The sequence below is a fragment of the Poecile atricapillus genome, chromosome 5 (assembly GCF_030490865.1).
Source record: "Poecile atricapillus isolate bPoeAtr1 chromosome 5, bPoeAtr1.hap1, whole genome shotgun sequence".
In the NCBI taxonomy this organism is placed as follows: domain Eukaryota; kingdom Metazoa; phylum Chordata; class Aves; order Passeriformes; family Paridae; genus Poecile; species Poecile atricapillus.
In genome coordinates this window covers 16,870,492-16,883,375 of record NC_081253.1, presented here as the reverse complement: position 1 = coordinate 16,883,375, position 12,884 = coordinate 16,870,492, and the positions used below count along the sequence as shown (strand labels likewise).

General features: G+C 37.3%; 1 protein-coding gene across 2 annotated transcripts in view; it reads right to left on the bottom strand.

Moving 5' to 3' along the window:
- SLC4A10 (solute carrier family 4 member 10) overlaps positions 1-12,884 on the bottom strand; it is a 114,009-nt gene that overhangs the window by 84,164 nt on the left and 16,961 nt on the right. For both annotated transcript variants that reach the window (XM_058839766.1, XM_058839767.1), the window contains exon 2: positions 6,577-6,658. In XM_058839766.1, the coding sequence (XP_058695749.1) occupies positions 6,577-6,658 (82 nt within the window). The remainder of the gene's footprint in view (positions 1-6,576; positions 6,659-12,884) is intronic.

Below are 12,884 nucleotides of genomic sequence, written 5' to 3'. Positions count from 1 at the left end.
CATGAGCACCAGATGCTCAGGGTACATGTGCTTGTGCTGCCTTCCACCTGGGATTATCTGAATCTGCCTGAGGCACCTGCTGACACCAAGGCTTTCAAATCCCTGATCATAGGCATGGAGGGAAGGGGCAGATAAGGGAACAGATGGGTCTTGAAACACCTCCAGAAAGAGTAAAGGCAGGCTTCTGTGACCTCCTGAGGAAACACATTGCAAAGGCAAGATGCCTTGAGAGAAAATCCTCCGGCAGTAGTTCAAGCCAAGTCTCAGCTGACTGCTGACCTCAGCAGGACCACGGGGGCTTCTCCCTCCCCTGGAAAATGCTCAGTGCCTTGAAGCCTCTTGTATGCATTGACAGCTAGAGTATATGAACCAAATTAAATTTTTCATTCTCTCAAAAATGAACAGTGAGGTAGACAGAAACCATCACAGAAAACATCAGTCCATGCAGGGTTAAAAAAAATTGCCTTCCTCCTTACAGGAAAGAAAATTATTATGGTGAATTGTGTAGGAGTAGAGAGTACATGACTCATGATTCGTTATTGTAGTGCAGCAGGGAGGCAGAGCTGGAGAAAAAGCAGAAAGGACAAAAGTAGTTCTTCCTAAATCAACAGTTTATGTGGTTATGGTCTGCCCAAAGCCCATTTTTTGCTTTTTTGCTGTGCCATAATTTGGAGGAACTGACAAGAAAACCATCAAAATATTTTTTAGATTATACGTGTAATTTATATTCTAGGGTAGATTATAACATAAATTATACAGAAAAAAAAAGATAAAAACAATATCCCTGACCCAAGATAACATTAAGGACACACTGAATATGGAGGATAAGAGCATCTCATTGAAATCATTAAAGTTGACCTTTTAAAGAGCCTCAGTCATTCACTGCCCTCACAAAAATATCTTGCATTTTAACAAAAGATTTTTCCAGATTGTAGGTGGGCTAAAAAGTATTTTTTCACCAGTGCTTATATTTCAAATTTCCTACATTACTCCAGAGGAATCCAGAAGTATTGTATGTATGGTTCTATTACACGATCAGGACCTTGCCAGACAAAAGGAAAAAAGCCGGCAGACACAGAATATTAAAGGGCCTGCTCTGATATACCACTTTTTCACTGATGGAGAGTGAAGCTGTGGTTATTGGAGAGAAGAATTTGACCTATATTTCTAAATTAGCAACAAGCTATAAAAAATTAAAAAAAAATAAAAAATCAACCTCAGTACTAGTACAACTGTGTGTTAAAAAAGGAATGTTTCTGTCTTCTGATGCTGAAATTTATCAGCTTTCACCAATAATGGCAAATTGGTTTATATTAATTTCATCTGGGATTTCACAAAGTGAAGTATTTGAAATTATTAGTCCCTACAAATACTGAAAAGTTTCCTGTCTGTGAAGCTCCGAGCAAATTCAAACCAAATTCACAACCAAACCTTATCATCAGCTAAAGATTGCACTGTCCAACAAACACTGTGGCACTTTCCATTATTTCATTATTCATAATTTCAAAGAGATTCTGTGAACATATCCTTCAGAGTTACTCATGGATCTTCAAGGTGAACCACCTTTCCACTAACACAGAAACTGCTGAGGAGGGACAACAGGAGCAAAGGGATCAAACCAGGTGACTGCCAAGACAAAAGGAGAAAAGTGAGATCTCAAGGAATATTGAATTAAATGGGAAAAAGAAAACAAAACTAGATGAGAGTCACTACGGAAACAAGTGCCTTAGGAATCACTAATAGAATAAGCTTGAGTATGTGATACCTGGTAGGCAACAAAATGAGAGAGCCACCTTTCAGGTACAGACTAAGCTGAATCATTCTCTGACTCTGCTTCCACAGCTTTTATTGTTCCCATCTAAGTGCAGCAAACATTGCTGCAAGGAGCACGAGTGAGGTCAGAGCGAATGTCAGGATGAGCAGGGCACCCAAGGGAAGCACAGGCCAGGAAGCTTGGAGCAGGGGATCTGTACTGACATGGTAACAAATTATTTGGAGTAGGCTGTAGCATCCTGGGAGCCAAAGGGAAGGGAAATCTTGCTTGATGCTCCTGTCTCACCAAGCAGAGCCAGTGTCTGACTTGCTTCTACATTGAGGCACAGGTGAATCAAGGCCAGGTTATTAAAATTTATATTGTTTCAGTCCTATGACCTGCTAGGTCCTATTAATTTTCAGGTAAATAATGTCAGTGGCAGACAGGTGTGCTATGATGTTATTTCTGCTAAAAAGGTCCAGTCTCTGAGAATAAAAGGCTACTTAAAATACTTTAGCCACTCAAATTTCTACTAAGCAATAACATATGGAGATTATCATTTAATCGCAATGAGGTTTTTCATACATTAACCCCAACAGTATATAATCAAAATTTAATTTAAAAAAATTTAAATTATTGTCACAAGCTAGAACAAATCTAAAAAGGAAAAATATAACTAAAATAACTATTTTTAAAAGAGAATAATTAAATACTCTGGAATGTCACCTTTTTTGTTCAGCATCTACTATCAAAATTATCCTTCATGCACATTGTTAATTGCAAAATATCTCTACAAAATTTAAAATTAACTTTTGGTTTATCAAGTTTAAAGCCTCAGCTTCTGCATCAATCTGTGTTGTACTAGTGATATTTTTATTCTAATTAAACTTGAAGGGTTTTTGTGATTTTCAGTAAGCAATCCACATAATCTGAATTTTGTCAAAAGTGTCGGGAGACATATTCTGATGTACTGCGATGCATATACTGTACAGTGTCCTCAGAGATATGAAACATGGCAAACTTGATTTCCCCTGAGGCAAATTTCCCCACACCACTTAGGCAGATTAAATGAATGAAACATAAAAAGCTAAAGCAAAATCTTGACTTCTCTGAATCAAGGATCGTTTTGCAATTTTCTCCGACAGAGACAGAATTCATCCCTAATTCATTCTTGAACCTTCACCTAACAATCTGATCTCCATTCATCTCCCTGTTGAAGCTGCTTCTCAAAGCAGTAACACCCCCAGTAGCTCTGAAACACTCTCAGAAAAATCCTGCAGCTGAGGATGGCCATGGAAAGGTCACTTTCCCTCTCGGTAACATGGTGGGCATAAGGATAAGACCTTGGTTAGAGTGTATTTAATGTCAATCCCCTTGCATATCTACATAGTCCAAAAGTCTCAGCACTGACCTCAGAAAATCTGAGATCTCCAGCACAGAGCAATCCAAGTATTTTTGATCTATGAGATAAACAGTAGGTGTATCCATCAGATCATAAAGCTGTTCTTACTGACTGTGCATTGAAGCAATGGCAGATAGCCAGACACAACTCCACGGAATAAGCTGAGGGCAACTGTGGATGTGCACATCTATCCATGGAAACTTGCCCAGCTGCCCAGGCAGGTACATGTACAACCTGTCCTTTTGCAATTAAATACTTGAGCACTCAGAATCAGTGCCAAATTCTCTTTTAGGAATTCCACCACTGATAAAAATGAGAGCATATTTATTTCAGTAGGATTTTTGTCTGGACACACAGTGAAAGAAAACATGCAAAACAGGTGATTATAAGCAGGGAATATAATATTTTTTGCTTTTATAAATGCCTTTCAGTCCTTCTATTAGTGCAACAGTCAGACCAATGACCTATTCAATATCAGTGACTGATCCTGACTTTACAACTCACAAAAAAATTAATTACGTGGAAAAATAATTCATGCTGAAAATCTGAATGCCAAAGCTCTGCAGACAATTCACCTCTGAAGCACTACCAAACTTAAGTAAAATGATACAGTTTGAAGTACTTACTGCAAGTACTGGCACTAAGATCAGCACCACATCTCTTCTGTTCCCTCTGCAGTTCCTGTCATATGTTCCCAAACTTTTACTATACTGCTCAGGGGGAAAAAATACTGATTTAGAGAGACAGGCAAAAATCTATTCTCGTGTCTCTTCTTTGAGGCAGGATTAATCATCATATCTTCTTGCTTTCAACAAGAAATGTACTTGCAGTATACTTGCACAACGACTGCCTAAAATATGCAAGTCCAAATATTTGCTAGGCTTTGAGATTTTAAATGGAAATTTTAGTACACATTTAAATCAGTATTTCTGAAGTTCAAATATCGAGAATATAAAATTTGAGAAAAAAAGAAGACGAAATACTTATAATGGTAAGATTTAATACGAAGTTGAATACTGTTCAGATGTTCAGATTTAAACCTGTAGTTCTTCATATGAATTGCAGTTTTTCAAATGGTGCTGACATGGTGCCATTGAAACTCATGCCCTGGCAAATCTAGTCTTCCCTAGAATATTCAGTAACCAGCTATTTACATTTTTAAAACATAAACCCAATTAAATGCCTGTCAAAAAGCTAATTACATAATACATATTAATAGTCTGATAATATTATTTTTCTAAGGTATGCAATTAGCCCCTGATTATTTAATTTCACATTTCATAGCTGTTATGTCATTAGAAAAAAGGTACATTTTTCAGCAGAACCCAACACAATGTACAGTGAGTAAGACAGACATTTGTGAGTCACATTCACTGTTTCCAGGGGGAGAAGTGCCTACATGTACTGCAAAATAAATGGACATGCTATTAACAGCAACTGGATATTAAAATCTGCAATCTCTTCAAAAATTATTATGTCACTTGGTATTTTTGAAGGTAGTGATTATGTATTTAAAGACAACCTGATCTGAACTTAGAGTGAGCATGAAATTTTTCTGAGAAAGCTAACTGCATTATGAAGGATTGATTCTACACTGAAAAATTGTTTTCTTAGAACATCATGGAACAATAAGACTTTATTTTTAATAAAAGCAGATTTATTTTCTAACTGCAGAATTTTTCAACATTTGAAATTTAATTCAATTTAAATTGATGGAATGATTGTGGGACTATCACTGCCATGTTCCAGTTTCTATTGATAACACCCTAAGAGCAGTTCTTTGAAATAATATTTTCACTGATATTTCACAGGAGCAACTCTACATACATAGGATGGTAGGGAAAAAAATAATGAAAAACAGTTCTTCAATTATGTTCCATGTAGTCACATGTGGAACATCGCAGTAACTCTGGCAACCTTAATGCTTCGGTCTGTTCATGTGACTGAGCTTAAAGATGTCATTCCCCAGAAAGCTGTCCATTTTCAAAATGCCACCTTACCATCATATACAGTATGACTCAGCAAAAGGATATTTTTGTGGGTAGACTCACCCCACAAAAGCTCTTTGAGTCCGTGCCATTGAGAAAGGGAGACAGGGAGCTCCCACTCTTTTATTGGGTGTTCCCTAAGGACACCAGATACAATGGTTTCTCTTTGATCAAGGATGCAATCAAGGGACTGATGACCACACATTTGATGTGAGATTCAAAACAGGAGGTTTTGTGCCTAAGCCCAAAACCGTCACTGGTACTCTTACCCCTGGAGACACCACAACTCTAAATTGAAGCATCCTACCTGAGATCTATCCTTACACACACCCAGACTTCCCCTAGACTGAGTAGAGAGCTATCTACCTCATACATGCCCCACTGCACAGCATCTAACATCCTTCTGTGAGAGACAACCTCACACAGACACTGCCAGGCCCCTCTCAAGTGCAGCTACCTCTGCTTTCTGAGGGAGGCATTGCTGGAGGAAATAGTAACAGAGAGTTGCTGTGTACCATTCATATTTCAATTAAATCATCAGTATGGCCAACGTGTATTAGAGAACACAAAGTTCATACAGACAGGGAAAAAAAAGAAAAAAAAATGATGAAGTAATCAAGGCATTTAGAAAGCTCAAGTTCCTGCACAGTTGGAGCTACCTCGCTTTAGACCTGAAGCAGGGAAATTTTCAGATGGAGCATGTTGATCTTAGTATTTCTTTTGGGCTAGTTCAAGTGGATCTGTGTGACAAAGACAGGAACCTCCATGTCCCCTCTACAAGAAGCTAACAAAATCAGCCAGTTCCAGCCTCAGGAAAGGAATATCATATGTGAAACAGAAACTCATTTTCATCATAACTATGACTTGGGGGCTCATACAACTCAATACAAGAGTTTAAGTACTGTAGTAACCAAAGTTTGGGATACACTAAACAAACAGAAATGCAACTGACTCATTAGAGCAGTATCTAAACCATTCTCACAATTTCTCACTTTCTTGTACATGGTCAAATTAGGTGGTTTCTGCAGTGAATATCAGCAAATATGTATCCAATCTCTGACACTCCAGAAATGCTTTTATTCAGCTGAAGATGTGGCTAGGAAACTACATGAGGATTGTAATGCAAATGTAGAAGCCTTTATGAGTACTAAATCAGCAGTCCTGCTTGCATTTGCATATTGGAAAGCCTGAAAGACTTATCTAAAGTCACACATGCATATTCACAGGACTTGACCAAAGTAAACTCCTTCCACCATCATCTGTTTCTGGACACCACTGTGAGAAGAAAACAGTATTTCTTTTTAAAATAAATGATGAGATTCTACTCTCTTGTCTCTTTGCATCCCTGCTCAAGTCAATAAGTTTACACATTGGAATTACATTTCAGTACTTTCAGAAGTGACAATATAAAGCACAGAAAAATCATCCCTCACCTTCTAGATCTTCCTTTTCAAAATGTGTCTTGAGAATGGAGCGAGTTCCACCTCTATCCACAACAGCCTCTTCATCATTTCTCTACAAAACAGAAAAAAGGACAGATAAGCTACTTTTCATTTGGGAACTATTGGCAAGAATGTACAGTACTAGAAAACAAAGATATTTTTGGTATTTCATTATTAACTTTTCTGACTCAGGAACAAAAAGGGGTTTATGAATTAAATTTTACTTGTTAAATCTATTTCTTATGCATCAGTTTTTACTGAGGTATGATTACAGCTAACTTTGACATGTAAAACTTCCTCTGGTAAAACCTGCAAGATGATGAGTAAACACTGGTTACTGGAAACCAAGAAAAACACGAGCCAATAGGACAAAAGGAGATGAGAGAAGAAATGTCTGATCAAAGCAGCTTTATTCTCATGCACATTAAGAAAGGGGGTGCACATGTAGTTTTGTCTTTAGACCAGGATCTTGAGCTACATGCAGAATTCCCTAATTATTAATTACTTATACTTTGGCAAAGCTAGACAATAATACTTAGTGACAATATGGTAAGAAATAAAACCAACACCATGAAAACAATTGGCTTCACTTACTGGTGAATTGTAAAGCCTTTGCTTTTCTTCACAAACACCAAGCTGAATTTAGTATAAAGCGAGGCAGCATACACTAATAGCAGAAAACAGAAAAGCTATTCTTCCTCAGGAATATGTACTTCATGTTTAATTTTACCCTGTAGTCACATATGCATTGTAACTGTGCTCTCTACTGAACTGTAAATGTAGTATGTGATCAATTAGTGCATTGTACTCAGGCTAGGTAAGGTACAGCAATTAGTGATTTTGTAATTTCTGACATGAAGAAAAGAAAACCAACTCATTTCCCTGAAATCTTTTGGGAGTTCAGCAACAAGACACTAGATGCTGTGCTAAAATGAGTTCACTACAAGTTTGACATCACTTGTGAAAAAATCCAGCTGCTAAATACAGTCTATATTGCATGAGCAGTTCCATTCAATTATGAAAAATGATGAGCTATACAAGAGTATCAATTAATATATTTACTTGTCATTAGTAGAGGGGGTTTAGTCAGTGATATTAGAACTAGAACCACTTGATTTCGGTATGTAAAACTGGTATCTTAATGCAAGTCTGAAGCAAGGGGATTTAAATACCACTGTTAGATGATAAATATACATCTATATATAGAATGCAATGGAATATAATAAAAAATTAAAGTTTTTCACCACCTCTCTCTTTAAAGATCAGATGCCTCAGGCTAAAGGATTCACTTATATAGCTGGATGTGAGTTTTTGTTTCAGCCTCCTTTCTTTTTTAAAAATAGCTGTCACGCTGTAGCTATCTTACATAGAAAAATCCTACAAATGTGTCAGCACCAAGCATCTGGGCTGTTAAAGAAAGAAAGACCAAGCATTAAAATGTCTTTATTAGAGCTTTCCCACAGATAATAGCACATAACTAAAATATGACAATAAGAAATGGGCTTCTATTAAAACTGTTTTGTTTTTTAATAATTTAGAATTAGCTAATAACCCATTAAGATGTCCCAGGAAAGTTTAACTTTGCACAAACTATTTGATCATTTTACTAAAATGAATCAATTTTAAAGCGGTTAGACTTAACAATGCCATGCCCTGGGTAAGTGATTAAGCAGGATGTCAAAGGCCAAGTATTAGAGCCATATCATAAATAATGCTATTCTAGAATAAGACATTCACATTAGAAACAAAGCAATGTTAGGGAAAATTTACAGTGGGGAAAATACTAAATTGCTGGACAGTTTAAAGCCTTTACAGATTATCTAAGTAAATTAAATACAAATTAATTCATTAATATTTATCAAAATATGCTCATACACTTTGACTTCTCCTTTCCCATGTGTTCAATTTTCAGCTTCTGGCAGTATTTTACTTCTCTGCCTCCTCTTCCTGTAATGTCACAGCAAGTCTCAGCCTTGCCTCATTCTCAGAAGTGGGTTTATTCCATTAATATTACAGGGAAAAACAGCTTAATTGGGAGTGTTGTTAGCAATTCATTTGTCAAACTCTGAGCAAAGTCCAATTAAACAGGCCTCGCACTGAACGTGCTGACTTCCCAGGGAGCAGCATGAAAGCCACCTCGCATTTACCCCTACAAGAGCTATACTGCATTTACTCTAGAACTAATCTCTGTGATTCCTGTACTGCCCCTTTGGAGGAGGGGAGAGGTGAAACAAAGGTTCACTTGTAGTTTAGTGCTTAAACTCGTTGGGCGGTGAGGACTATTGCAATACAAGTAAAAACAGATCCCACTCCACTTTCCCCTGGATGAATAGAGACTGAAAACTTAATTTCAATTAGTAAAGCTCTGCTTTTTATTAGAATTTCAGGAAAATGATGAACTTATTATTTTTAAGTGCTGCAATAAATGAGAGTTTGAAAGTGAAAGTACAGGCTAGCCTAACCATTATACAGTCATGGAAGACAGAATTCACACCAACCAAACTCCACATTAACATCCTCAAAGCCATAAACCCACTGCCGTTTGGCCCATCAGGTTTCAGCAGGTTCTGAATAAGGCATGAAAATTAAATGCTCTTCCTTGCCATGCCACATTTATGTCAGAATTCTACCACTTCTTCCTTTTACCCATTTGAAGGTGATGAAAGTACAGAAGTTTACACAGGGCACAAATCTGCAAGGACTGGAGTAGTAAAACCATATAGACATACTGCAGCAGTCTGCAAACAAATGTGTGGACACACTGACCATGTGCAAGTCCTTGGAACTGTCCATTATTGCAATGAGTTGCTTGCTGAGTCCAGTGAACACTGTGGTCTACTGCTTAAAGCATGGAAGAGGGATCCAGGAAGTCCCCGAGCGCTAATCCTGGATCTGCTACTGACTTGCTGTGTGGCCTTGGAAAAGTCACTTAATCTCTGTGCCTCAGCTTCCCCATCTGTAAAATAGGGATAATAATACTTACTCTACCTTCCTCACTGGGCTGCTCTGTGCAAAAATAAATCTTCACACAGCATTTCAGAGCTGAAAGGCACTACAGAAGTGCCAAGTCAATCCATTTAAGAAATTTTACCAGTGTGAATAGATAATGATAGCAAATAAGAAACTGATAAAAAATATTAAGGCATAAACTTTCTTTTTTTTTTTACATCAAACCAATGTATATTAATAACTTGTAATAATTTTACATTGCACAACTTCGACAAAGATACATAAGAATAAATGTACTGCAGGTTTTCCTGATAGCCTAATTTAAGAGCAATGCTGGAGAAGCCAGTGGAATTATATTTCAATGAAGCTATAATCAGAAAGCAATAAACTTGTCATAAACAATCTAACATTTCACTCTTCATTTCATAATATTTGTTAATATCTTATGGGTTTACATAGTCATCACTCAATAGTTGACCTAAAATTTATTTCCCTACAGTAATAAAATACCAGCAAACACATAGTAGAAGAAATAATGTGTCTGAGATAAAATAGCAAGAAAAAGCCAAAGCTTTTTACATGGAAATCACAAGCTCCTTAGAGACTAGAGCCCAGCAACTCTTCTCAGTCCATGATTTTTTTCATCTCTTACATTTTCCAAATGAATCTCGGAATGACCTTCACCATGCAGCAGCTGCAGCTGCATGTATTTCACAGAAAAAAAAATCTATTTAATGAAAGTCTAATAAATACAGTTGTTACTGTATTTGTCTCTTCATACTACAAGTTCAAACACAGTGGCAAGTACAGAAAATTAGAGACAGTAGAGTCATCTTCTGCATGCTTTACAATACAACCACATTGCACTGAAAACATGTATTTGAAGTTGACCAAATAAAAGGAAACAAACCTTCAAAGACATTACTTTTTGGTAAGTTGTCACAGAGGAAGGTCACCATGAGTCCTGGAGTATGGATTTTCAACCCTTAGGTAAACAACTTACTTATCAGAGTACAAAGTGAGACTACAATTGTTGCCAGGAATTTTAAGTGTATTGGTTAGAAGGAATAAAAAGGCCCGTGACTTAGAAACCAAAACCAAATGCCTTAAGTGGTCTTCCCACCTATGTATGGATCAAGCTCACCACCCAGGATATTTCAATAAATGTCAGAATATTCAACTATAAAAATGACCTCCTGGAAAGCCTCCCAAAGTGCCCTCTTTAGCTATGACACAGCCCTAACTACAATGCGTAACAGGCTGTAAAGAGGCTGATCCTTAGTCTGCCTCCTCCCAGAACTGCCGACTGCCCTTCCACATTTCAGAAGAACTTAACTGATGAAAAAATACACTTTTAGAAAAACTGAGAAGCATCATTTTATGACAGATGTTTATGTGTCTTTTCAGTTACAGCTCTCGCAAACTGTTTATCCTTCCATCACATTGTAGATGACTGGGTGGAAAGAAAAAGGAAATTTACTTTCCTTTGATGGATCTCTACAAAGGCACATAAACCTCTTTAAATATGTATGTGCTAACGTAGAAACATACTCTTGTAGAACTTCAGTACATTTCTAGATGATGGAATCAGGACTATTCTGCATCTTCTGGATGACAACAAGGTAGACTGAAGTCCAGGTGGCAATATTTGAAGATATCTGTACAGGCACTATATGTATTTCCTACAAGAGGAAAATCAATAGATCTCTTAGAAGACACTGTTGCATACATCATAAAAACTACTTGGACACTGGGCACACATTTACTAAAGATTATCTGTGTTGAACACTACAGTAAATGAAATATTAGTATAACAATAAATATATATTAGGAAACAGGAAAATAGGACAACAGGGACGTATTAAATACTTGCAAAGCATATGTCTCACTGTCCCTTTGCAGGTTCATTGATCCACTAGTATGATATCTGTACCTAATATATTTTGAGTAGATGAGTCAAAATGGATAACACAGAAATTTTTCATTTTATACAGAAAACTACAATTCTTTTTTTTTAATCCTTCTTTTTATCTAATTTTCTTCATACCTGGCTACTTTTATTTTCTGTCCTGATATTTGTTCAGTGTTTTCAATAAACTGGATGATTGTTTCCCTCTGAAATACAATGCAAAAACCAGCTACAAAGAGCATTAATATTCCCCTTTTTTTTCACAGTTTTAAAGCCTCTCAGTCAAATCCTCTCCTTTTTTAATTACATTCTTTTAATTTTAATTACATACTCACAGCGTAAATCATATCAACATAACCATAAAGAATATTTTTTCAGCATTTTTCTGTAAAATACATAACAGAGCAGAAGCCATTTTGATTTTTCACACACTACAAATTATGCATATGACACACCTGCTGACTCATAAGGAAAATAATCATGGTATTAATTGCTTCTCCATATAAGCCCCTTATTCATGATTAGACAACCTACATAATTCTGAAATGCCATCTGGAACTCAGGAACACCTGTCAGCATAAAACATGAAATACTGCCTTCCTAAAAACAATTGAAAGCTGTAATGTTGTGCTGGTTTTGGCTGGGGTAGAGTTAACTTTCTGCGCATTGTCTGGTAGGGGGCTGTGTTTGGGTTTGTGCTGAACACGGGGTTGATGATACAGAGATGTTTTGTTATTGCTGAGCGGGGCTTGCACGAGCCAAGGCCCTTTCTGCTCCTTGTACGGCCACACTGGAGAGGGGCTGGGGGTGCCTGGGAGACACAGCTGGGACAGGTGACCCCAGCTGACCAAAGGGACATTCCAGAGCACATGGCATCATGCTCAGTGTATAAAGAGAGGAAAGAAGGAGGAAAGGGGCCGGACATCTGGAGTGCCAGCATTTGTCTTCCTGTCACTATGACCTGCGATGGGGACCTGCTCTCCTGGAGATGGCTGAACACCTGCCTGCCCACAGGGAGCAAGGAATGAACTCCTTGTTTTCTTTTGCTTGTGCGAAAGACTCTTGCTTTCCCTGTTAAACTGCCTGTATCTCAATCCATGTGTTCTCTCACTTTTACCCTCCTGGTTTTCTCCCCCATCTCACTGGTGTGGGAGTGAGCAAGCAGCTGCAGGAGGCTTGGCTGCTGGCTGGGGTTACACCATGACAAACATATAATTTTTTTCATGTATTTTATATTATCAATAATTACATATGCTTAAAAGATGGAATGCTAACATGTTCATTTTGGTTTATACATACTATCATATCGGTAGCGGTATAAAACATATGTGTTTACCTTTCCAATGGCCTGTAATGAAATACTAAACATTTTTGCAGACACTACACGCATGATTACCTTCTCAGTTCCAACATTACTGTTTTGAGTTGTATTCATTTTATA